Raw genomic sequence first — 26,522 nt, 5'->3', positions numbered from 1 at the left:
CGTATTTCTAAAGGTTGGATCTCAAAGTCCTAATCAAATRATGACGCAAAGGGCTTTGGTTAGGTAACTTTAATAAACACTGGATTTTCTGTAGGAGACCTATAGCTATCTCTTAAACAAAAGCAAAGTACCTTTTCTTTCCTACTTTCCTAACTAGCATCTTTGACCACTGSAGTTTTTCTTTCTGAATATAATTTCTTTAGCAAGTAAGGGCAAGCAATACGCATTCCTGGGCTGCAYGCATCCTTTTTGTCGGCTCTTCAAAGAGCCGTCTGTTGTAGGAGAACACATTTATCCCCATCTCAGCTGTCAAGCACTCCAAGCTCTTTTCTGTTCCATGTAGTACTCACTGCAGTAAGTCAGTAGCTTTCTAGGAGGGGGAAAAAAATTATGCATATGTGTATGTATATATGGGTGTGTGTTTGCATGTGAAGGAGAGGCCAGAAGATTCTTAAGATGTTATTAGTCTCGTTTCTCTCTCGAGTGAGATCTTCTGAGATGACAGTGTCTGTTCTGAGTCTGCAGGGCGCTGATCTGTGTTAAGCTGGCTGCTGGCCGCCCGCAGAGCTCTGCCCGCCGCCCCGGGCGCGCCGCGGGCTCTGAGGAGGCACGCTCTGGCTTGCAGCGCAGACGGGCAGGGAGTATCGCAGGGGTCAGCTCAGACTCGGCTGATGGGCGGCAGCCAGTGGAGTTGTGGCAGCTCTAGAGCTGCAGATCGCGCAAGCTTTACCGCTGCCTCCGGGGCACAGCGGGACGTTGTTCTCTCCTTCCCTGCAGCATCCCGACCAAGCGGAAGAGGTGAACTGCGCTTGTCAGCTTCCCTGATGCAAGAACTGCGTTTGCCACCAGTTGCCCTTGGCCAGTCTGTAGTAATCTGAGAGCTGCTTTCCTAAGGCAGCGCGGAGCTTCCCGAGAGTACGTTCTTGCTCCTCGGCAGCGGCACCTGCCCGAAGTGGCTTACAGAAGTCCTCTGCTGATCGGAGRCCTGAGGGAAGGGGCAGAGCAAATGGAAACAACCCAGGGGCACTTGCTAATGTCTGTTGGCTCTTTTCATCTCAACCGCAAAGAGGAATTTGGAGAAACGTGTGTTCCTCTGTGTGATGACTYGCTGATTATAYTGCTTTCTTTCTGGCTTGCAGAGCCTCTGGGYTTGTAACACGTAGGAATCTTTTCCTGCAAAGATCTCTGCTGTCCTGCCTGTGCTGCACTCTGCTTTGACTCCAATACAACATTTTACCGAACGAGCTTCRGTTTATGGTTTAGGTGTCTCCAACAGCATTTCAGCTTCCTTCACTGACTTGAAGCTTACATTAAGAATCGTTCATTYGGAAATTGTATTTTTTTTTAACCATGCTGTAACTCTAGATTGCAGAGGTGATGCTGATTCTAACCTGGGAGAATCCTGCTACAGGTGATTCTCAAGTGTGTGACAGCTTCAGAAGTGGCATGCAAAGCAGCTACACGTGGGAGCTGCAGGCAGAAATCTTCTAGGCTTCAGCAGTTAGCTCTCACCTGTCCGTGGGAAGAGCCTGGGACAACTTTCCTGTTGCTTCATGTGAAGCTGCACTTGGATATCTCTGTGTAACGTTGGTTTTTGAAACCTAATGCATCGCTCCGTGTGTTTTGCAGTTCAGACTAACTCTGCCTGCAGGAGAAGTGCCGTTAGGGTGACTGCTTTGTGTGTTCCCTGCAGGCACCTACTTCTTGTGGACCGTAGGYGCATCACGAAGCGAACGGGCCGTGGTGCCTCAGCAATTCCCTATGTTCTGCGTTGCTTCTGGTAGTTTCAAGGCCAGCGGGGCGCACGACGTCCGCCTGCAGCACGCTCTTTGCGTTGCCTGCCCTTTGCCTCTGGCCGGTGTTTGGGGGCATCGGTTGGTAGACGTGGACATCGGTTGGTAGACGTGGACATCGGTTGGTAGACGTGGACATCGGTTGGTATTCGGTGATACTACTGCGAGGTCGGGCGGGGATGAGCAGACTCTGATTCGTGCCTGCTTTGGGATTATACTCGGTGGGAGTTTGTCTACAACAGCGTCAGCCCCGGTGCCGGCGGCAGAGGTGAGCCTCTTGCACAGCAGCAGAACGTGGCTCTGAGCTTCGGCTCGCGCTGGAGCCGACGGCGACGTTTCGGGTGGCCGAATAACCGCTGTTCGGTGCTCCCGGCTGAGACGCGGACGGGCCGGTAGCGGTCCCGGTGCTGGTTGTTCCTGCCTCCCGACGGATGCTCCGTGTAACGCACGCCGAGCAGAGCGTTGCGGGGTCTCCAGGCACAAAGGGCTCCAGCCGACCGCTGCAGACCTCCCTTTTGTTGTCCGGACGAGGAGGGGAGCAGGAAAGCTGGTGTTTTGCGTTCTGTTTGAGTTGATCTATTGTTTGGCTGATTTGGTAAAATTAGAAAAGGGATCCTTGCTGGTAGGACTAAGCTTTTGATATGGGGCGGCGAATGCTGTATTAGCAAGTAAAAGCTCAGTGTTATTTTCAGGGTGAATTGTTGCACGTTTCCCTGTGAGCCTGTGCGCCCATCCGCTCCTTTCGAGACTCAAGACCGGAGTCGTGAAAAGGGCTGAGTCAGCAGCTTGCAGGCACATGCCTTAAATTACAATTTAATGCAAAGATGGAGAGTAATCTTATGGTCTGGAGCACAGGACAGAGAGCCAGAAGAATCCTGGCTTCTCCATTGAATTTATTGAATAAGTTTTTAATGTTTTGTCYTGGACTCTCTTGAATGGAGAGACCACAACACACACTTCCAGGCTTATGTCATTAATAAGTCTGGAGGCTGCTGAAGAAAGGATACGAGAGGAGGAATGAGCCCTACAATAAAGGGAATAGCCAGCATAAATGAAATGTCTTGCGAATCTAAGCCTAGACTTTTTTAGGGGGTTCAGCACATGCAGCCTCCTTTGAGACCTGGGGGCAAAACATGTCCAGCTCTCAAGCACAGCAGCAGAGTATGTTCGTTTAAATATTTCCCTTAATAAACATTGCTGTGGCTTATGATGCCAGCGTAAGGCTGCTCGTGTGTTTGGCTCCTGTCCGGTATAGACTGTCCACGTTTGTTTCTTTAAATGCTCCGAAGTGGATCTGTCACTGAGTCCTCGGTGTTTCTGCTCCAGAGCAGATTTTCTCTAATACCGGTGCATACAGCTAGCGCCTCGTAGCTAAGGAGAGGGATTGCAGGAGGGGCCAGGGAAGAATAAACGCAGAACTCGCGTGGCTGTTTGGTGCTTCAGCGTGGAGCGAAAGAAGCTGTACGACGTCTTCTGAGGTGCCAGCTGCCTGCGTTCGAGTCCCGCTGGCTCCGAAGGGTTGAGCGTGTGACGGCTCCGGAGCGGACGGTAACGTGACCCGAAGCAGAAGCAGACCGGGGTCGCTAGCACGCGCCGCGGCGTGAAGCCCGCGGGTTTGCCGCTGCTCGGATCGCTGGAATTCGCTTCTCCAGGTGGAGCTGGACTGGAATGGGGACCTGTGGGTGTTTTTTCCAGTCTCTCTTCCAGAGGCTGTTTTGGAGCCTTAATTGATCCCTGGAGGATCCCGACAAAGAGAGATGAGGCAGGATGCTGTATTGCCTAGCTGCAAAACCCGTGTGCCCCAGCTCGTTCTCCGTGGCGAAGGTTTGGGGTAGCGTTCATACAGGCTCGTTAAAATACCTTTTTGCTAGTCCAACTTCCCTTTGCTGAGCAACTGGCTCTCGGGGAATCTTATCYTCCCTCACCTGGTTTTCATTAAGTTCTATAGTAAATGATGTTTTTCCTAGTCTCGCCCAATTCCCAAAGTCTCTAAGCTTTTGGGGARCAAAAGCAAAGCAGCCTGCGGTTGCCGTTCGGAGTACGGGGCTCCTGGGTTGCCTGGCCGGGCAAGGCCAGCAGGGCTCTGCCAAGAGCGCGAGCTGGACCTGCTGCTCTTGCACAAAGACCTAGGTTAGGACCTCCTGACTGAGCTTGGTAGCTCATTACAGTAACCTGGAAGCCTTCTGTCACCCCCATCTTACAGCTGTTCGTGCACCATGAGGTTCCTCATTGCTATGATTTTTTTTTTTTTTTTTTTTTTTTTTTTTTGAGGCTCTGGCACCGTGCAGTGATCTGTCTGCTTTATTAATTAACACTTCAGGGAGCACCGTGCTCAGCTGGTAACTGTTACATCCTGCCTCTGAATGGTTTCCCCAGATTCTTGTGTCTTTTGGCTGACGCCCTTCAGTAAAACGACCCAAGAGCTTTGCTCTGGGTAGAAAGCAGTCCTGGCGGGTGGAGTTATGCTGCTTCTAGCTACTCCGCGGCCGCTGGTCGTGGAAGACCCTTCTCGGCCTGAGAGCAGAGTTACCGCTGGTCATCGTTCCGTTTGGCGCGAGAGGGATAAGTGAAACGCACTGACCTGCTGTTACCGACCATTTGTAGGTTCTCTCCTGCAAARTATTTCTGTTTAGCTTATTATTGAGCTTTCTGGAGTATCATAAGCAAAACTGTAAGCTAGAGGGGATTTGGTCCTATGCTGTTAATTATGGTGACACGTCATCTCATCTCTTGGGAGCTAGAGGTGTTTTGAGATTTGACTTTAAGGCTACTCGCCACAGGTTATCTGGCTTTGCCTCCTGAAATGCCCGTCATAGGGCTGCCTGCTGCACAGCGAGACCATCCAGACCCAGCAGCAGGTCCCAGCAACATGTAAACGTGGGGCGCTGCGTTCTTGTACATGTGCGACAGCCATGGGAAGGCTGTAATGGTTGTGAGGGGGCCCTGCTACCCCTCACCTTAGTTTGGGGAGAAAGATTTTTCAGTCCAACTTTTTTTTTTTTTTTTTTAACTATTATTTGCTGAGGCTTATTAAATCCAAAAGCATTTATGCAGCAGCAGAAGACAAACAGCTAAATAAAATGAATTAAGTCAAAACAGATGTTTGAAGAAGATCAGAACTGGAACCCAAATTCTCTGAAGTCCAGTAGTCCTCTGCTGGATTCAAGCTTCTGTCCGCTGTCTCCCTGCACAGAGGAGTCGTGGTCTTAATGCCTGCTGCTCTATCCGGGGAGGCTGCACTCTCTCCGCCTTTTTTTTCCCCCCCTTCAGTGTTTGACATGCAACTAATGTACGTTGTTCTTCCCCGTTGTGATCTGACTATTGGGGGTACTTGCATTTTTTTTAATMTACTATTTATAGCAGTCACTCTGCCCGTGTTTTTATCCTCTGGGCTGCAATACATGCTGTCCATGCGTTCTTTGCTGGTGACTGCCAGCCTTCACCTTCTCCTCTTAAGTCCACTGCTCCTTCCTCTTCCATCCAYACGTCTCAAGTGCTCTAATTCCTGTTCTTATTTCTTATCTTAATCATCTTATCTCCATGAAAAGCATTGTAAGAGGCGTCCTGTGAACTCTAYGCTGGTTGGTATTGAAGGCAGGCACGTCTGACTAGTATGAATCCGTCTTTAGTCAGGAGCCTTTAATTTTTGTAAAACACGCCTATCCTGCCTTGTGGACTGCGTTTTCTTTGGGAATCCCCTCTGCTGCTGGAGAAGGCAGCCTAGTGAAAGCAATTGCACTTCCTGCCTCTCTTCCCTTCCAGTTCCCTGACCTGCGAAATTTCTAAAAATACTTTTGTTTCCACACTAGTAATTCTTAGAGTGCCTTATGCAAACTTAGAAATCTCAATCCACTGAAACTGCTGTGAGAGTCTCTGGCTCCTTGAAACCAAATTTTTACTCAAAACCAAGACTCTCGAGAATTTTCTGCCCATGTTTCCCCCCTTCGCCACCCCTTTGGGGCAGTTGGGTGTCTTGTTGAGTCCCACCTCACTTTTCCTGTTCCCTTCGCTGATATGCAATGATAGATTTTTAACCCACGTGCTTTTATTTCRTGCGTGTGGCTCTTAGGCAGGTGCCTTCCCATCTCCAGGTCTCAAAGCGCCCTAGGAGGAAGCTCGCTCTCATCAGCCCTGTTTAACCCCGGGGGAGCTGAGGGACGGCAGTGGAAGTGCTTTGCCTGAGGTCGCCCAGCACGTGAGCATCAGAGCTGAGCTTTGACCTGATGYCTCCTGGATTTTGCACTGGTCGCCTCGGGTCTGTGATGCATCTCCTCTCTACCTTGAAAAGCTGCTCAATGCGTTTCACCGTGGCTTCACCCGTGTATGTCGTCTTCTCGTCGCTTTTTGGGGGTAGCTAAGACCTAGCAAAAGTACTGGAGGATTTTTGCTTCCAGACATCCGTTTTCAGAGCCAAATCTCTTCTCCCACCTCCCCTTTGATTGTTGCCAGGAAATAATGGAGCTTTAAAGAGCTGGGGAGCTTTTCCCCACTGTGCTCTGGCATTGCTTCATTTGGAAACTATTCAACCGTTAACCTCGCCATGCGCAACTTGACCGCTCCGCGTGCCGGGTGCCCGAGCGAAGGTGAGGAGTATGTGAGTGAGGAGGGGCAGAAAATGATCAAACACTAAACTCTCTACAACATTTTGGGTGAAGCTCCTTTAACGAGTCAAAAAGTTCCCAGTTTATAGCTTAACTGACTAGCTTATAGAAAGATGCAGCRGTTGTGCCACAAGTGAGTCCCTGTCTAGAGTTAGGGACCGAAGGCTGAAGAGCAGYTAGCGTTGAGCAGACAGGGTTGGACAAAGCTCCTTCTGCAAGTGTCCGTTACTGCACGCCTGGTTGCAYCTGTGCAGCAGCAAGCCCTCTATCATCGTACTGGGAAAACAGACCTCAGTACCAATCTCGCTTCTGACCATGTTGCATTTCATTTTTCTCCTCGTTTTCCATTGTTTAAATGATGGATTTGGCTCCCTTGTCAAAGGGGGTGTGGGAGAAACGGGGTTCAGTCCTGTCCTGGTAGGAGTTGAACCTAGGTTGGCCAAAGCCTGCTAGAGGCACTGAATTACTGGGTTTTCAGAGTAGGAAAATCCTACTGCTAGCAGTTGCGACCTGTGGATTTTTTTTTCCTGGAAAAAATACTTTCCAGCCAAAACTGTTTGGCAAGTTGGCCCAAACTTGCAAATGGCTTTTGTGGTTTTTTTTCCTGTTTTTTCTTCCATCCCACAAAATATAATTTGCTTGACTTTGTTTTTTCACAGGTAGCATTGGATGTAATCTCTTCCATAGCTTTATCATCTGCTGAAGCAAGAGCTATGAAGCCCATGTCATTACCAAGCCTTACACAGACTTTCCTTTCGTTTCAGGACAGCCACACAGTACCTACCTGCACTGATCAGCAGCTGCTAGCAGAGGACTTGGCTYTGAGAACTGTGAGCACTGAAAATGGAAAGATTCCTGGGTTTTAACCATAACCACTGTTTCATCACGCTGTTGTTCTTCACCTCCCTGAGCCCGCTGGGCCTTGCCCAGTACGACCACTGGCCCTACCTCCCTGGTTACCCTGAGCCACCCCCGCAAGTGTACCAGACCCCTCAGAGGCCAGCAAATGTTCCCAAGATCCAGCTGCGGCTGGCAGGGCAGAAAAGAAAACACAACGAAGGCCGAGTGGAGGTGTTTTACAACGGCGAGTGGGGCACGGTGTGCGATGATGACTTCTCCATCCACGCCGCTCACGTGGTCTGCAGGGAGCTGGGCTACGTGGAGGCTGTGTCCTGGCTACCGAGCTCAAAGTATGGGAAAGGAGAAGGTAAGGAAACTCCAGAGTAGTCATATTGTACGAGCCGTCTCCACTTAGGCTCCAAGTGGATCACCTATACAATGCTAGAGAAATCATATATATATATTTTCCTGTTAGCTTAGTCTAGAAACGCATCATGTTGTGCAATGCAGATTAGCCTATGGCACCCCGAAGAAGCATGCATGCTTCACGTCCCGTATAAGGTTACATTTATAGTAATCCTTTGGGACRCTCGCAGGCTGGTTTTATGGGGAAGAGCTCTTCGCTCACCAAACTGTGCGTGTCCTTCCTTTCTTGGTCTTTGAAACTGTATTTGATGGTCRTGTGGGCAATCGCACCACATCTTGTGCCCAAATATACGTTGAACAAAGACTTGGAAAGTTGAATGTTTGTTTGTTAGCAATGGATTATTAAAATCATATTGCTTGAGCTGGAACAGCTCTGTGAGAGTATGTCGCTTTCTGACCTCAATAGATGCATTTAATTGTCTTTCTTGATACACTGTTAGTTAAATGTTGGCCTACTGGGAATTTTTCTTCAAAGATTAAAGACTGGCACGCTGCTGATGTAACCCACGGGCTCATTAATTCCCCTGCAGCAGGGGTAAACGTGCTGCCTTTCTGTTAGCACCGCTCGTTAGTGCTCACACCCGTAAAGCTGCCCGTAAAAGAGCAAGCAGSAACGTGAAACCTCGAGTGTTGTCCCAGGCTGTGGATTTTGGCTCTTGGGGAGAGGGAGAGCCTGTGACATCTGAAAATAAACCAGAAACACATTGCCACGTGATTTAACGGGAGCGAGCGCTCTCTGCGCGCCAGGGTAGTGCCGGCTATATCCCGATGCGGAGAGCCCATGCGGTGGGGAACGATGCCTGGCTCGGATGACAGCGCCAGGCTTCGCGGGAGTTCCTCCTGCCCTGCTGTCCGGGCAGCCCCGAGGGGGTTGGCGGACCCATCCTCTGGGCCGTTAGCCAAGCAAATGCGTCGGAGCTCCTCGTACGAAGCCGGGGCAGCCAGGGCAAACTGCTCTGCTGCTGCTTGCAGAGCTGCAGATCCGAAGGTCGGGCAGTCCTTCATATCCAAAGGACATGTTATCCTGCAGGGATGCAAGGGAGGACAGTTAATTAGGAGGACGGCACCCCTGCTTGCTTCTCTACCAGCCATCAGCGTAGTCGAGATCTCCCATCTCTGTGAATCTGAGTTTTGCTTGCTTTCCCCTTCAGGGAGAATTTGGATGGACAACGTCCACTGCAATGGCAAGGAGACCACGCTGGCGGCCTGCACTTCCAACGGCTGGGGAGTGACCGACTGCAAGCACACGGAAGACGTGGGAGTGGTCTGCAGTGAAAAGAGGATCCCTGGCTTCAAGTTTGACAACTCGYTGCTTAATCAGATAGAGGTAAATGTAGTTAAAATCACAAGCCGCTGACCCAGAGCCTGCTGAAGACGGGGAAGTCTGCCGCAGTACATTATAGCTTATCTCAACGGCATGCTGTGGTTAAAACAAACTCCTGACAACAGCTTTAGATGCTGGCTAAGCTGCAACTTTCAGATCTGAATTTCAGCTATTCACAGCATTTTTTTAATCTAGTAAAAATGTAAAGTTTTTTTTTCAGCATGCGAATAGCTAAAGAGAAAATATATCACTTTCCTTTTTCACAACAGTTTAGCAGAACTGAAAGTTGGCTTAGTATTTTGCAGAATGGACTTGGAGAGTTAGGATCCATGCAGTATTCGTAGCCCTTGGACCTAGGTGGCTTTGCTGGTGTATGGTACTGAATTACCGCACTGCCCCCGACGCTTCCCCTTGGGTGCAGGGGGCGATTTGAAACGCTCTGGCCTAACACTGAGCCAGCAGCTAGGGTTGGATGTGGAGGTGAGTAGGGTTTACAACCACAGGTTGAAACGGATAGACTTACAAGGAAAGATATAAAGAGATTTTTGCACAGTTTAGCTAAGGAGTGATGGAAAGGCTGTGATACCTGTGTGGGAATATCCAAGGGAATGGGGGATTAGCGCTGTAACTGAATAAATGAAACTAAGCAAAGGAAAATGTAGGCTGGTCGCTGGGGGAAAGGTTCTGCGCTGCGAGCTTGGCCTGCTAGGCTGAGGTTTGGGCTCCTGGGGAAATCGCAGGAGCAAGACGCTTGAACCACTTTCCAACTGGGCTTGTTAGATTACTGCAGAGCCGAGATCTAGGGGGAATGCCGGGTGGAAAGAAGTTGGGCCTGAAGTCTTCAAAGGAAAGAATGTGTTTGCTCCCTCAGCTTTCAGGGTGGAAAGTATTTGTGGTGACTTAGCTAAAAGTCTCCCTTGTTTCGGGTTTTATGGTGTTTCAGCGTGCAAATTTGGGGTTGCCCTTGGTTAAAATTTACCAGAAGATCCTATCTGCTTACCACAGACAAATCTTATTTTAAGCAGAAAGGAAACCCAGGATGTATCACATACCACAGCGTGGTTTCCGTAGCTGAACRTTGGCTTTGTTCGTGACCTGATACAATGGATCTTGAAAGCAAAATTATTCAAATAGCCACCCCATAGCCATCAGCTTATAGAGACACTCTCTGCATTTACTACTTTGCCCTGCTGAGGTGTTTGGAAGAACAGTGCATGCGCGAGCAGGCAGCATCGGGGGCTTTCGAGGAAGGCTCCCATGCAAGGGTACGGAGGCGTGGGATATGAGAGCAGAAGCCTTGTTTGCCTTGACCTCACTTCGCTCGGCCAAGGAGGGAAGGAGAGGCCTGGCAGAGAGGGATCCCGAACTACCTGGGTCAATGGCCCCGTTGTTGYGCAGGGAACGAGGCGAGATCATGGAACATCAGCGATGGCTTTGGCAGACGCCGGCTTCCCCGCAGCCACAGTGAATCCTCAGAGCAGAGGACTGGAAGAAAAGATGCTTTAGTCTAGACAGAGGACATTACTCTGAGATGCTTCAGGTATTAATCATAAAAACTTCGGAGGGCTCTGCTTTTCCGTTAGCTAAGCACTGGAGTTTGACTAATGAATTGAACACATTGGGTAATTGAGGGCTAGCTTGTGCTGATGCTGTGTGGGTGTTTAGGCTTYGTGTATGAAAAGAAAAATGAATCATGAGATTGAAGCAGTTCACATGGTAGAAGCATGAGTCACCAGCAGGATGGTTCAGGAGAARTAGATGTGGGACAAGCTATATTCCCTATGTCCCTGCAGCTCTTGGGAGCTGGGGATGGATGAAAGCGTCCACACAGCGTTATGAGCAGCAGCGTTCCCAGCGTTGATGACTAACAGACATTGACCTGGTGCAACAAAAACCGAGCAGTTTTGTTTTTAAGTGCTTGCAGTAAGCTGAGAGTTGCCAGCCTGGCTTGCCCGTAAGAGCTGGCAGGAAATAGTGTTGCATTTTCAGGGCCTATGGGTTTTCTGGGCCATCACCACCTCCAGCTCTGCGTGCCGTGGGTTTGGTGTGAGCAGACACAGTGTCAGTACCGCAGCAGATAAGGGTGAACAGAGCAAAGAGAGCGCTAGCTGGCTTTGGGCAGAGTGGGAAGCGCTGGCGTTCGAACCCAGATACGGAGCCTCTCGGCGGAGTGGTTTCCCGTCWCGTCGGTGCAGTGTCGTTACCCGTCTCCTAGCGAGACGTAGCCTCTGAGGTCACTCTGATGATCGCTTGTCTGGGTTTTTAGAGACTTGACTAAAGGGAAATAATTTCTGTCCTTTGTGAATTGAGAGGTCTCTGTAATTAAATGCATTTATTTTTGGCACAGCTTGATGTCCGCCAACAAGGCACATCGACTGATTTTTTTCTCCTATTCCTTGAAGGTCGGTGGGAGCTGAAAGATTCTTTTTTCCTACTGGTTTTATTGCAGCAGGGTTAAGGCTAAAGGTGATGCGCCGTAAATTTTTAAAATGCCGTTGTGGAGTATTTTTCAGTCACAGCTAGCTGTCAAACGTTTAAACCCTCCCCCTTCGTTCAGCTTTCCTCCTCTTCCTAATCCTGCCTTATCTCATCGGCAACTGGTGTGACATAGCTCGAGTCAAAGACGATGAGAAGGGTCACTCCTAGGGTCGTCAAAACAGGGGGTCAAAAGGCTTGTGTGAAAGCAAGTTGAAAGTCTTTGCCCCCTCTGACATGCCTGGGAATTGTGGCTGTCGTGCTTCGCATTCGCCGGAGGAAACGTCAGAGATTTGTAAGCCTCTGGGTAGCCCACAGCTTGTCGAGCTGATGTTTTCTAACTGGAATGAGATCCAGGATTGAGTGGCCTGGAATTTTTTACTGAATAGCAATGCTGTGGTTAGGTTTCTCCACCAGTTCCACTGGCTTCAGCTATTAAACTGATGAAGCTAAACCAGTACAAATCTCCCTCTGAGATTTTCAACAGGAGACATTTCAGTTTACCCTTATGCTGCTTTTAAAACCAGATTTCACTCAAAATAGAACTGGTTTAAAACGACGCACAAAGTTTATGTACCAAATTGCACATTTTAATGCCTCATTCCCACAGTAATTGGTAACAACCAGAATGCTTCCCAGTTGGATCTGCTCGTTTTCACAGCCAGCAGACTACCAGGAGCAAGAGCTGACTTTGCTGCACGTTAGTGTGTCGGGGTGTAGGAGCAGCGGACGAGTTCTGCCGTCCTGTTGCAGGCGTGCTTGGGGTTGATGCACCACCAGACGCGTGCCAGTGCGCTTGGGTTTCTCCCTGATAGAGAGCTCTCTATCTTCCTACTGCCAAGGACAGATAGACCGTCTTAAATTSATCGTTTAGAAAGTGTCTTAAAGACCTCTTAGTGCTAAGCTCTCTGGGCCTGCCAAGTGCTGCTAAGATTTAATGCTGAAAGCCAGCAGGTATAAGAAAACATCTGACTTCATTTCAACAGGGCTCCAGCTCGGAGGGGCTGTGCAAACTGACGCTCGCTCGGATCTGGCTTTGCTTCCTGAGGTCTGACAGGCAGAGTTCACTCTTCTAAATGCAACGTAATATCCCTTGAGCAGAGTTTAGTTTTACTGGACAATGCACATCTATTTCCCCGTTTGGAAATGCGGTAGATAAGCAACATAGGAGGAAATTTTCCATCACCATAAACCACTTGGCTTATATATATATACGCTCAGACAGATCTTTTCCCGTCACTGCTCATAGTTGGAGGGTTACGTCATACCTCTTCCTGTCTCCGTGCCTTCCCCCCCTGCCCTGATGGGAAGGGGCAGTGCCTTGCCCTTGCTTCTGTRAAAGACGCTCCCAGTTGAAGGCCAGAGTTAAACGTTGCAGCCCAAGGTGAGTGACGGGATGTCTGTGATAAGGAGATGGGAGGCAGCCAGGCAGGAGGAGGTTAACTCTCCTGGCAGGTCTGAAATCCATCAGTCTCTTACTAAAGGGCAAAGAAACTCCCATCATTTTTGCTTGATGTTTTCTGCAGCCACTGCAGCTTGTAGCCTTGGGCCTTGTCCAAAGGATTATTTCTTGGAGGGAGATGAATGCACACGGCCGGACAGCCCTGCGCGGGCTGCTGGCCGGGCAGGATCAGCCCGGTACCCCTTTGCTCAGGCACTGTGCAAACACCAAAAATTGCTCACCTCACCCGAAAGGCTTAAAAAGCAGGAGCTGTACACGGAGGCGCTGCAAGCGTGTGGCCGAGCGTGTCTCAACTGAGCAACTGCGTGGAAACTAAGGGCTGCCCGGAGCCGCACGGGTGCCGGGGAGCCCAAGGAAGCGGGCGCCGGCTCCGCGTGCCGTGATCCTCCGCCGGGGCATCGGCGCGCCCGCTCGTGGGGCCGCGTTCGTGGGATCTCGTGCTGTGCCTCTGCCCCAGGTAGCTGCTCATCTCGACTCTGTCCYGAGCTGCAGTCCTGCTTCCACCGACGGGTCGCAGCAGAAGGTGCGAGGAGCAGGTTAGCTCCATGCCGAAGCACAGCACCRCTCCTGCTCGTGCTTCTTGCAGCTCACAAGAGGCTGAAGGTGGCTGGCTGGGTGGCGTGGACCTGCCCTGAGGTTCCTTTACGTGGTGCCAAGGCCTGCAGYGCAAATGTGTGCACAGTCTTGAATGTTTTCCTAAGTCTTTGCCGGATGCCAGCAGCTCTGAAATCAGAATGATTTAATGGGTGGCCACAAAACTGTGAGCGGGGAGCGCAGACCCCGCTTTCCAAGSAGTGCGTGCAGCACTTTACGTTGTCCAAACACGGCACGAGCCCACCTGTGACTGCCTCGCTGGGTTGACCAGCAATTTTAAGGCCACAGCAACTAGCTCCTACTTTTGGTGTTACTTCTTTAATAAATGCATGATAGGTATGTCTTTTAACTTATCCCTCCAAAACATCCTTAACAAAATATTTGTTGTCCGCCCTCTTCCTCTGTGCACACACACGCCCGCTTCAAACAGGACATGCTCTAAATATAGGAGACGGCTGCAGCCGCTGCGTGTTCRCAAATAGCTCCGGTACCTGAGCCTAGACTGCGGGCAGACTGCGCCYGGTTAAACACACCGGGCTGGGCTGCTATTTCTGTCCTGCTTTCCCCGCCGGGGCGCGGGTGAAGCCCACGAATCTCGCTCCGAAGCCCAGTGGTCCCGAGGGTCCGGCTCTGCGAGGCTGAAGGAGGGTCCGTAYGGCGCGGTCCCGCTCGGGGTCGCGCAGACGAGCCGAGCGCGGCGTGGTGAAATGCTCCTGCCGGCATCCAATCTGGAGCAAGCTCCGGATGAATGTTAAGCTGCTGTTGCATTAAGCCACCACGTTTCTGCATTGCTATAATTTTAAAGCGTGTTTCCCGCTTGTTTCTGCGGCTCCTTTGCGATGGTTCATGGTGTGACCCGGTGCTGGGTTCGCTGGGCAGGTTTGGTGTTCGTCTTCTAGCAGAAGGCGCAGGCTGTGGAGCTGGTAGTGCCGAGAGAGCGCCAAGGCTGGCGCCGGTCTGCTCCTCGTTCCCGTGGGACGGAGTTCACCGGCTTGTCTCCTGCTGCTGACTGTGTCCCGAGTCAGTCGGCCGGAGCAGCTGGGAGCTATCAGCGTTAGCTATCGAGCCTGAGAAAGAGCGTGATCTTGCTGTTTTGCATGCAGAGGGCAGGTGATAAATGTGGCTGGCTTACAGCAGCTGATCTGGGAGATCTTTAAGATGATGCAGGGAAGAGGAAGGGGAGGATGTAACAGCTTTGCTCAACGTGGAAACCTCCAACCGTGATGTTTGCAGACCAGAGCGCCATTCGTTTCCCGTCTGAGTTGCCATCTYGAAGTACTGGTGCCTGGAAAGCCAAGAAATCCTGGGGCTCCGTCCTAAGTGGAAAAGGCTGCTGTGAATAGTTTTCTGCAGCCCTGGGGCAGCGGGATGGGTCAGGCAGTGGGGAAGGAGGAGAGAGCTGGGGCTGACGAGGAAGCGGCAGCAGATTGGCAGGATGGCAAACGTGAGGTCTCCGCTTGTGGAGTGGGAGGATGGAAAGTCTGAGGGGGGGAATTTGACRGGGGAGAGGGGTCTCTGCGACCGAGGGCTCAGCGAGGCTGCGGGTCCGTGTGACGGTGCATCCAAGCCCCTTTCCCCCCAAAACACCTTCTGTAAAGGCGTGCAATTCTGCGTAAAATCCTGCTCACGTCGTCTCTTAACCTAATCGTGCGATTTAGCGGAAAATGGGGAGCCTTAAAGCAGGAGAGCGACGAACGTGAACTAGCCAGAGCTATGCTCAGCGCGCAGCCTCCCGGCGCTCGTTCTGCCGCGGGTTTGCGGGGAGAGCTGGACCTCCCGAGCGCCGGGATAAGCTGCTTTGCACCGTTGCCTGCAGCTCAGGCAGCCGCAGAGCCGGGGCTGAATGCCTCYGCCCGCTGGCTTTGCCCTCCTTACCTCGCTGATGGTGATGATGAAAACCAAGAGCCCTTTCGAGCAGGGAGGGCGTCTCTTAGCTTGGGCGGCGGAGGAGGACACGAGCCTACTGTCGCGGGCAAAACTGTTCTGCCAAAACGAAACGGATGGCAAAAGGCGAAAGAAAACGTTATGAAAGTTGTGTCGGTTTTTGCAATCAGAACTGAAGCTGTGGGGAAGCGTTTGGTTCAGAGAGTGGAAACAAAAGCAGCTGAGGCTCATGTGAAAGCTTTCGGAGCCAGGAATCCTTTTGTGAAAGCTCAAAAACAACCCCCTTTCTCTTTGCTGTCTCCAGGCAGGCCCCAGCTTTCTGAAGCTGGGATTCACTGGCTCAGCGTGTCGGCTTGCGGTGGGCTTCAGTGTCCAGCTGGGAAGAGCAGCAGCAGCAAGAAACTGCAGTGTGGGTCTTGGACACGAGGAGGCTTGTGGTGGGGAAGGAGCAGTAGGGGAAGAACGTGGTCCAACCCCAAATAGTTTGATCCTTTCTTTCATTTTTATAGTAATTTTTATTGTAGTAATGCTGGAAGTCCCAACCAAAATCACATCTTTGCTGTGTTAGGACTTGGGCAAATACAGATGTGTAGCCCTTGCTGTAGAGGTTTATCATTCAGATGAGACGAGACGGGCTTAGCGTTGTTTTTGCTTTAGAGAAAGGGGGAGGAAGCGTGAGCGGGAGGCCTGAGCGAACGGGGAGGAGACGGGGATGCGGGTTTTGGTGGCCTGGAACTGAACAGGACCTCGCCAGGCTCAGACCACAAAGCCAGTTTAGCTTTGGTCCGATTTCTACGTCGTTCTGTGCAGTCAGGTGGCTCCGGTGAGAAGCTGATGTGGAAGCCRGAGCTGTGAATGTATCTACAGAGCTGCTGTATTTCCCCCCTCCCTCCCATCCCCAGCTTGTTTCTTTATCTTGCCTTGTGGCTTCTTTGCACTTTCTAAGCTCAGAAGATTTAACTCAAGCAGGAGAAACATTTCTTAGGATTTCTTGCTGCTTGCACGCTGACTTCCTTAACGGAGCTAATCTGTGCCAGAAGAATAGATGTCTCTGAAAGCAAAGCTACAGCTGGAGGAACGAGGCCAGGATTTACGACGAAGCAGACCCGCTCACCCCCGCGAGCAGGGTCAGCAGTGCACGCCGCGCAGTCCCGCCTGAGCAAGCACTCTTCTGGAGAGCAGGATATAAAGGCAAGAGCTGATTCACCCTCAAATATGTGGGTGGGATTGTTTCATAAGCAATGAGGAGAGGCTGGAGATCCAGATCTGAACTGAGCTTGTAGCTGAATTCTCAGATTTGGAATTTTAACCGAAAAAAAAAAAAAAAAAAAAAAAGGCTGGCACCTACATCTCCACAGCTGTTGGCCTAAATAGGTGGAAATTGCGCAAGGCTCCCTCGGAAGGAGGACTGTCATGCAGGAGCCATGGGAGTTAACTCTTTCTAGGCTTGGGCTCCTCTTGTCTGCGCAGGTAGAAGTTCSCAGCAGCACTTTTCCCACGGGACAGATGGAGGGAGCCAGGGCCCRGGTTTGCGCCCGGCGCTCTCGCCCCCTTCCTGCCTTGCCTTCTTCAGCCTCRGACCCTGCACACCAGGTCCCTTTGGCTTTGGGGACTGGGCCTCTATTTCCCTACCTGTAGTTTGGGTTGCAACCAACCCAGTTCCTCTTCCAAGAGTGTCTCCTCGCCCGCATGAGCGCTCCCCAGCTGCAAAGTGTTTCCAGCAGAACATCCTTTGCTGCTGCCGCCTGTGTCCTCAGCTGGCATGCAGCCGGCCGGGACAAGACCCCGCGGGTGGGAGTCCCGCTCCTCCTGGGAGATTTACCAGACCCAGAGTTACCTTGTGGCTTTTGTGTGCAGTTATAAGACCAGAATGTAAGTAAAGGCTTTCAGACATGAGGGTTTTTTTTTCCTGTTGACATGAGAGCTAGTTGCAGGCATTTCTCTCCACGTGTACATAAATTATAGGGAGAGCAATTTAAACAAAAAGGTCTACTTCAGCTATTAAATATTGTTTGCTTCTGATTTTTATGTGGAGTCTGTTTTCCTCGTTACCCAGCTGGTCTACACATTGGTGTTGGAAGGTAAAACATGTCTGCTTGTATTTGCGTTATTGAATACTCCCAGTGTAACAAAACCTCTGCAGCAAGAGGAAACCGTTACAATCTGTAAAGGGCTWTTGGGAGAAAGCTTTTAGCAATCCTTTCTCTTTGGAAAACCTACCTACTTTGACCTCTTTGTTCTTTAATCTTCCAATGTAAAGCTGAGGGTATAAGTCAGCATCTCTTTGGGGAGAGGTGTGTCATAGGACCTCTGTGCCAGAGCAGTGTCTGAGGTGTCATGCTGACTCTGACGATGCTTTTTTGAGCCCCATTTAAGTTTACACCTTATGTTTCACTTCTGTAGAGTGATCCACGAGGATGACCCAGTCCAGTCAGAGCTGGCGGAAAAGAYTTGCCCAAATGCACAGGGAATGCAGGTGCCCAGGGTCCACGCTGGGCCCCTGGCATCCCCACTGCTGCGGGRACCAGAGCTCTTCCGGCAATGCAYGCGGAAACCTGTGCTTATTTACTGMGCTGCTGAACTAACTGCAAAAATAACAGGCAAATCAGCAGGTYTCTAACAGCRTTCCCAAAGCCYGGCAGTTCTCACCTGCAGAGTCAGTCAGCTCCTGACCAGGATAGGACTTCTTYGCATCTCACTTTGCCCATGTGTTTTCTTTTTTCAAGTTTTTAACTTTTGCAATTTCATGATGTCCCTCTCTTCCTCTAACCTGGGCGGGTTTCTTCMTTTGCTTGTTGCTCTGATGTAATAAATCCCAGCACGTCACAGCAAGGGATTCCCAAATCTGCCTGGGGCTTTTGAACGCTCAAATGTAACCTCTGGCTCAGGAAGTCTGTGAAGTGGAGATGCAGGGAGATATCGCTGTGTGCTTGCTCTGTTCAGATACCCTTTTCTCAGCATATGTTGTTGGCATCTGTCAGAGACCAGCTGGATGTCTTTGCTTTTGTGCAATACAGCTGCTTGTTAAGTGGGTGAAGTGGGAAAGCAAAAGAAATCCCAATGTGCTCTTCAGTGCTAGAGGTTCAGCTGATGTTCCCTGACGCAGGAGAGGGCTTCATGTGTAGGTTAGTTTGTGCCTCAGAATATGTGGATTCAATTCACTGCCCTTGAGGTCTTGGAGAAGTGGTTTGGTCTCCCTCCATCTTTTTTCTCGCTCTGCAAAAGGAGGCTGATGGTGCTTCCTTTCCTCCACCCCYTGAGTGCTCTGTTTACCTTGGAGGCTTTTCAGGCTCGTCACGACCTGGGGTGAGGGAGCTCCCATCTCTGAAGGTCTGATGCCGCAGCGGTGAGCGTAGTAGCACGTTAACAACGACYAACGGATGCAATGTGGGAATAACGTCGCTACTCTCTTGTGGTGGAAGCAGCAGGCAGATGTGGAACATCTGGAACGGCGCTCGGCACACCTCGAATGAGGCCAGCGGCTGCTCTCGCGCAGCTCCCTTGCAGAATGCAGGCATCTTCGAGCACTGTTCTTGCGCGAGAAATCACACTCGCTCCTGAACAGCCCTTCTCCRTCGTGCCAAGTACAGCTGAGGCCTCTGGTCTGCCTACGCTCAAGCAACGTGGAAGTGGCCATCAGCTGAGAACCCGGGCGGATCTCAACACGCTGCTGMTGCCGGGTCTAGTCAGGGAAAATATTCCATTTCAGTGACTTGACTGGGCTGCAGGGCTGACAGAGACATAATTACATGTAGCAAACRTACTTGGAGCTTTATATTGGGTGGGTATATCCTGCAGTCACCAATGGAAAAAATCACTTAGGCTGTCTCACCCACTTTCTCAGCTGCCAGTGCAGATTTCCTCCTTAACTACCGTCTTTTCATGTGTTTTTCCAGCACAATTTTAAGCTTTGGCTTTCTGTTCTTTGGGTTAACCCTTTTACTACGTTTTTACTAAAAACATTTTTCAATCCTCAGCAGTCAAAGCTATTTCCAAGTGGTTTAAGACTTTTATTGCCTCATTTGGTGAAGAAACTGAGGTGCAGTTGCAGAAGAAGATAGAGGGAACAGAGAAATAAGTGTCAGGAGGCATTGGCCTGTGGCTCCAGTAAGCATGCTTTCTGCATCAAGTGAAGAACTGGAAACATTTCATAAATTGCACTGGGGGAAAAGTGAGTTGCAGGCTCTGGAAACCACTTTCGGAAGGTCTTCAGTGCRTAGAGGCTCTGCTACTTTCCTGACAGCATGGAGGCAAAAGCAATGCAATGTTTTAGGAGAACCTGCCAAACGGAGGAGGAACTGTGCATTGCAAATGGACTTTCCAGACTGCACAGGAGATGTACAGGTTTGCAGCCTCTGTGAAGTCCCCAGTTGTGTGAATTCATTGCGCTTGCGTCAGACCCTTTAAACATCATGAGGCGTCTCAGGGATGCATGTGTATATGAGATATATACATACGAGATTTAAAAATCTGAGCCTAAACTATCAACCTAGCTCTGTCCAAGTGGGACTATTGGTGCTCGTGTCTGCTGTAAAGCTGAGTGGTAGCTGTAGACAAAAAAAAAGAAAAAAAAAAAAAAAGGTGCCATGTCTATTTTCAGGGCTCTGCAAATCCCAGTGTGACCTCCCTAACTTTAATACCTCTGTCTGTCACTGATGGAGTAATCCAGAGAGGCCCATTTCTCTTTAAAGCTCTGGGCTTTTTTTCTTTTCCAAGTGATTGAATTTGAGGGAAGGGAGGGCAGAATTCCTCTGTTCTGATGTAACTGCCTAGGGAACCACGTGGTTTTATATATTTTTGTCTAGAAAAACTCTGTTGGAAGCAAGTTAAAAAATTTTCAGTAGCTCTTTTGTAATTGCTTGCCACAGCAGATATTTTCCAGCCAGCCTTTGCTTTGGGCTTGGGTCCCTGCAAGGTTCGTGTGCGCGGCGTCCTCACGTAGGCTCCAAACGTGAAACCCGTCGCGACTCGTCTGCGCCCCCGAGGACCGGGGCAGCTGGCGGAGGACCCCAGCCCGAGCACCGGGGAACGGCCGGGGTGGGGGCGCGGGGTCCCTGCCGGRGCTCCCCCTTCCCGGCGCGCTGCCGGCGCTGCAGCGGGGCTACCCGGGCTGCTCTAGGTTCACCTCCGTAACGGCGGAGACCGAGTCAAGGTCTGAAGCAAACGCTTTCGATGAATTTAAGCAGCAAAGGAGATTTTCTACGTAGTGACTTGTTAAATAATGCCTTTTTTTTTTTTTTTTTTTTTTTTTTTCAGTGAGGACAAACACCTTCTTTGCAGGATGGAGGAAGGATTTGAACGAGACGGAAGGGTTTGCTGACCTCCTGGTTGTGGCTTTTCCTAAACAAGCTCTCTGCCCCCCTCCTCTCCCCGTTCGGTCTCTGTTCCCCATCCCTAAGCCGCAGAACCAGTCCCCTCGCAAGCCGGCATCGTTTGTGTTTCTTTTTTGCCCGCAGAACATGAACATCCAAGTGGAAGACATAAGAATCCGTGCCATCCTCGCCACCTACCGCAAGCGGGTGCCCGTCACGGAAGGTTACGTGGAGGTGAAAGATGAAGGGACCTGGAAGCAGATCTGTGACAAGCACTGGACCATGAAAAATTCCCGAGTTGTCTGTGGCATGTTTGGATTYCCCAGTGAGAGGAAATACAACGCCAAGGTCTACAAGTAAGAGCGGAGCTTTGTGTGAGACTCGGGCATGTTTCTTTGAACACTTGGGGCCTTGTTCAAAAATGCAAATTGTCAAATGACACTGGAGACCTTAAGGTAGAAAAGCTTCCGTCAACGGCTTCATTCCTTCAGATCAGATTTTCCCGCTGTGTAAATATTTGAAATGTCAAGCGTTTCCTTGTGCAGACAGGGGAAAGGTTTGATCCTCACCTTCTGGAYGAAGATCAAGCGCAGTATCAGTTTTAATGTTGCACAGGTACTAAAGTAGGAGACACGGACATTCAGCCTGAGAAACCTTTTTTTGCTTCCAGCTATGGGATAGTCATTTCCTTCACCAGCGAGGGGTTCGGGCTGTGTTTTGTGCAGGGATGGATGTGACTACTCTGTCCATAAACCCGTCAGCTGCAGGCGAATCCAGTAGTTATCCCATCCCTCTGCAGAGTCAGCTATAGCAGCAGGTCTGATACGTGCTGAGGGCTCCAGTTGGGTAATCTCGTGATAAAATGGGTCTTTGTTTTGCTTTATTGCCCRGGTTCCTCCTTTCTGCTATTGCACGCAATTCCTGGCCCCGCACCTTTGATGCCGGTGTTCACCAGCTGCTTTGGCGTTTGGCCCCCGTGGAGGCTCACCTTCCACGGCGCCGGGTGTCCAGCTGCCAAATCTCTCACCAAAGAGCAATCTCCCCAGGGGAATACTTCCCAGTAAAAATATTTCCCACTGTTGCTAACCCCAGTTCAGCTCTGTTGGCCCTGACAATTCCTCAGGGCCCCAGCCCGGAGAAGCTGCCAGCCGCCTCCGACTGTATGACTTGCTTTGTCCATTAAAGCCGGTTCTGAGCAGGGTACAGCGCTGGGCTAAAAATGTTGGTAGTGTGTCTATGCCGCTGCTCCCAGCATTGCTTCTGCCTGTGCATCTGAGACGGTCTAGGAGGACACAGRCTGGGGCAGCTGTGATTTTTAGAGCTGCTTTTTCTTCCTCTATTCATAGACTGCATTAAAAAGAAGGAAGAAAACTGTAACCCATAGGAGAACATTGTGTCTTTTGGAGCTTCATGCAGCTCGTATATGTTCAAACTGCATTTCCTGCTGTTTGTTGGAAGTCAGGAGCTCGTGTCTTTTTTGTTGTCAGTGTCTCAGCTTGCTTTCTGTCACCAGCCTTCAGCACAGACGTGTTTCCTCCTACACGTTTCCCTAGAAATAACACCCTAGAGCAGATGCAAAATAGTTTAGGTTAAAATCTGTCTTGTTTCTTTCCTCTGCTGTGCGACCTGTGGAGTGGAAAAGTGTCAACTGGTGAGGGGGAGAACCGAAATCTCCAGGCAGGGGTTGTGGTTCTCCTGCCTGCTCTTTCTGGCCTGTGCGACTGGTATTTCAGAAGGCTCCCCCAGAACCRACTGGCCATGGTTCACTCCCTTCGTTAGCAAGGTCACGGTCAATCGAAGAGGTCCTTTGGTTGGAAATGCGTAAAGCCACGTGGTAGCACAAAGAACACAAAATAACCCACCTGGAATTCTGTTTTCAGGCTTCCCGCGGAGACGAGCGTTGACCTCGTTGTACCAGGCAGTCTCACGTTTTGCCCTGGACACCGGTTCGAGGAGTGTTTGCTCCTGTCCGTATGTCTGTATAGCATGTCTCCCTCAAACTCAGCTCTGAGATTCCCATCCCCAGCATCAGAGCAAAAAGGCAGTATAAATTGCCCCTAGTAAGACAAAGGAGATGTTTTTTCTTCCTCCTCAGTTGTAGCGWTTCCAAGAAAAGCATTAACTTTTGCAGCTGGAGCCATCTGCCTTAAATAAAAGGGTGCTTGGTAGTTGTCCTGTCTCTTACAATAGCAAATATAGAGATGGAAAAACTGAGGCACAGCTGCGGAGCCTGCTAGCCTGTGATGCTGAGCGTCCCGTGGAGCAGAGCTGGGGTTAGGAACGCGCTGTGCTAACCGGGCTTGGGGTGTCTGCACCAAATCACAACGGTTACCCAAGTAGTTCTGGGGGTTGCGATGCCTCCCCCACCTTTGCTCGTGTTCTGCAAGCAGCGACAGCTTACCGGGCTCCTGCACCCGCAGAAAGACGTTTTGGAAAATATGCTGAGTGTTTTCCCAGGCTGGGACAAGGCAGGATGTCATTTTACTGGAGGGAAAAGAGTTTGAACTTTTTTGTTCGTAACTCCTCCTGAGTAAAACTTTGTCAAATGGGCAGTTTTGTTTGCTTAGCGTAGCTTGAGGAGCTGTSGCTCTTCTGTAGCGTTTGCCGTTGTGCCCTGGAGGCCCAGAGGACACGGGAGGGGGCTCGCCCAGGGGATGCACCCAGGACCGCCAGCGCTGCTGCTGAGCTTGCTGGGGAGGAAAGACTCCCAGCGCGTGCGCCTGCGTAAGGTCTGCGCTGGGACGCTCCGGGTGATCTTTGCTTCGTGATCGGGAYGCCGGAACGACCGCCGTTGCAATCYGCTCGGCCGTGCCRCTCCGCGGCTTATCCGGCACCCGTTCCGGTGGCATCCCGCCTCGGGGAGGGGAGAGTCCGACTCTGACGGTCGCTTGGGCTAAACCCTCTCTCCACCGAGCGTGAAGCCTCGGAAACGGTTTTCTCGTTTCTYGGGCGTTGCTCTCCGTAGTGTGCAAACCCCGCTCTCCCCAGAGCGGCTCCTCTCCCGCCCTCGTTCCGCGGCCGCGCCGGGAGGCAGCGGCTGGGWTCGGGTTTCGGGCTGGCTGGGGCTGCGGGTGCCCCTTGCTAGAGCCGCAGCYGTCCTGCTCCCCGCAAACTACGGCTTTCCGTGCAGGGGTAACTGATRCGAGGCTCTGCGGCTGCACAGCGCTGGGAGGTGAAATGATTTGCAGATGGATCTTGCTTGAAAGAAAACAACTTAGTTCATCGTTGTCGCTATGCCAGGGCTTATTCCTGAATGTAACTTAGGCTGTGCAGTTGACAGTACAATTTATGTTGGGAAATGAAACAAATCTCGGTGCTGTTTCCGTGCTCTTGTTCATTCTTCGAAGCTGTTTATATAAGAGCTGTTTGTTAACTCCTCCTGCAACCCCTGCTCGAGCTGAGAGAGGGACAAGTAGGATTAAACGCGCTTGGCTGATGGGAAGAGCACGAGTCTGCGACCCGCGATGCCTGAGGCAGAGAGACGAACCTGACGCCTTCTTGAGGTCACCTTGCAGCTCTGCGATTTGTCCGAGAGCGCTCAAAGGGTGGAAGAGCGGAGCGGTTCCTGGATGTGTCGTTCGGTCTCGGTCCAAACCGAGCTGCGGCCGGGAGATGCTCTTGGCTTTAGCGGGCTGCTCGCAGCGTTACGGCCGTGGTCAGATGCGCAGGGCGGTTAGCTGCTCGTACGGCTGAGAGAGCARCCTGCGTGGTTTGGGTTCTCCCTAGCAAAGCCAGGATCTTGAGGGCTTTGGCAGACGGCGGCGGGTCTGGCTTCTCTTCTGCCCGGCTGACTGAGACTGCAGAAGGTAGACTTGCTAACTTCAGCAAATGCTTGAAGAATTAGACCAGGGTAAAAACTTTTCATAGCGCTGCAACGTATGCTCACGCTCCCTGAAGAGGAATTCACCAGCTCCCATTCGGTGTGTCATTTTTCCCAGTATATATGCACGATGATTCGTTTTCTTTCTCCTGTAATGAACTCGTTTGCTGGTCACTGAGCCCTCCTGGACACAGCCTTACCGTAGCAAGGTTGCTTACCTAAACCTTGAGACACTTCCCAAGCCCCTGGGCTTAAGCTTTCTAAAGCTTGTGTGGCAAAAGTCCCTCTGTCCTGGTCAGTAGGGATCTTTTAGGTTCCAGCGTGACCTGGAGTCGGCTAAACGCTTTCAGCATGACTGTTCACTCATGCCTCTGAGCAGAATTGCTCTTGGCTTACACCTAGGTCAATGGAGGGGGGTTGCTCACTCTCTGTGTTTAAAAATTAAATAGCAAGAATGCCCCGAGTTTCTGGCGGTAGAGATCATCTGGGAAATGAGGTGGGGCTTTCTCTGGCTATTTGTCTTTCAGCTTACCAAGGGCTGTTAATATCAACCAGATGTTAATGCCGCAAGAAATTTCCAGGCTGAGGTCACTGTTTGCTATCGTAAGGCATCCCCGTAATTGCTTCTCTACGGCAGGCCGCGTTTGGTGCCTGCTTTTGGAGTTCACGGGGCTCCCCGCACATGCGAGCGTGAAAACGACCCTTCCAGTTCTCGTYCCTACAAGGAACAAACAGCGTGAAAGGACGTCAGAGCAGCGCTCCTCCGCGGGGGAGCGGGGCTGGCTCCTGCCAGGGGAGCGTGGAGTAACGTCCCCAAAGGTCGGGCGCTTGCGGATGCATTGCAATGTGTAAAGCACRCCCAAATCTGCTCGATCACTCTGCAACCCGAGAGAGAGGTTGTTAATGTTTAAGGGACCCAGGTGCGAGCTCTAGCAGTACAAGGGCGTTTAACGCAGGCTGTCGCTGCCTTGGCGTGTAGTATCCCAGGCAGTTTAATTAAGAGGAAGAAAAAGCTTCGAGGTTTGGTCCAAAAATGAATCAGACGTTCTGACTTCTGACTTTCTTTCTGCCTACGTCCTCCCTGGGTGTTTTATTWCTATTTTTGAACTCCTCTCTTCCTATCCCGTTTATTTTCTGTTGATTCAGAGTCCCTGACAGCTCTGATCTGACAGGTTTGGAGTTTGACAGCCAGTGTTTTACCCGTAGGACAGGCAGGTTGCCTGCTGCTGCTCCATGAGACGGAGCTCAGGCCTGCCTTTACTGGACCTGCCCCATCCTTCATCCTTCCCAGGGGAGTGTTTAGTCCCCATCATGTGATGCAGTTGTATCTGTAGCTCAAGCCCAGCTGTATTTGGCCCTAACCTCAAGCCAGAGAAATTTGGTTTCAGGAAAGATTAGTTTGTGGCTGCGAGGCAYATGAGCCGTGATAACTGCTGAGCTTGGCAGCAAGGCTCAGCGAGCAGAAGAGGAGAGGAAAGTCTTCTCCAGCATCTGAGATAACACAGATTAGCCACCAAAGGGTACCAGCCAGGAGTAACTCTCAGTCGTAACGTGTCCAAGTTTAGATTCAAACCACCAAGCTGCAAAAGGCTCTCTGATCCGTCTCCAGACCCTGCTCAGGCTCTCTGTCCTGCAGGGACATGCTGCAGTTAAAGCTGATGCTGCTTTTTCCCAGCAGACTCCCCCCRCGCTGCTGTGCCCTTTCTCGCAGCCGGTCCTTGGATCGCCAGGGCTGCAGGGCAGTTAGTCCCAGAGCAGGGAACAGCACAGGGATCTTGCAAAGCCACGTCAAGATCGCAGCAAGGCGTTGGCTCCTCTGCATCTTGACTGATTTAAAAAAAAAAAAAAAAAAAAAAAACTTTTAAGATCTCTGTTTTGGTAATGCTTTGACCCATATTTCTGGTTCTTTGATTATTTTAGCTCCAATATGGTCATCCATAGCTTTGTGATGAAGCTAGGTTATTTTCTTTTCCCATTTATCACACACGCCC

At 50.9% G+C, this 26,522-nt stretch overlaps 1 protein-coding gene across 1 annotated transcript in view; it reads left to right on the top strand.

Moving 5' to 3' along the window:
* Positions 1-26,522, top strand: part of LOXL2 (lysyl oxidase like 2) — a 49,193-nt gene that overhangs the window by 3,173 nt on the left and 19,498 nt on the right. Inside the window, exons 2-4 of the mRNA XM_085301015.1 lie at positions 7,159-7,601; positions 8,812-8,987; positions 20,856-21,067. Coding sequence (XP_085157141.1) covers positions 7,238-7,601; positions 8,812-8,987; positions 20,856-21,067 — 752 coding nt within the window. The 5' untranslated portion in view covers positions 7,159-7,237. The remainder of the gene's footprint in view (positions 1-7,158; positions 7,602-8,811; positions 8,988-20,855; positions 21,068-26,522) is intronic.

The sequence above is a fragment of the Rhea americana genome, unplaced genomic scaffold, assembly GCF_003343005.1.
Source record: "Rhea americana isolate MKP2758 unplaced genomic scaffold, rheAme1 scaffold_171, whole genome shotgun sequence".
Lineage (NCBI taxonomy): Eukaryota > Metazoa > Chordata > Aves > Rheiformes > Rheidae > Rhea > Rhea americana.
Note: the sequence above shows the minus strand (reverse complement) of the source record. Positions and strands in the feature narration are given on the sequence as shown.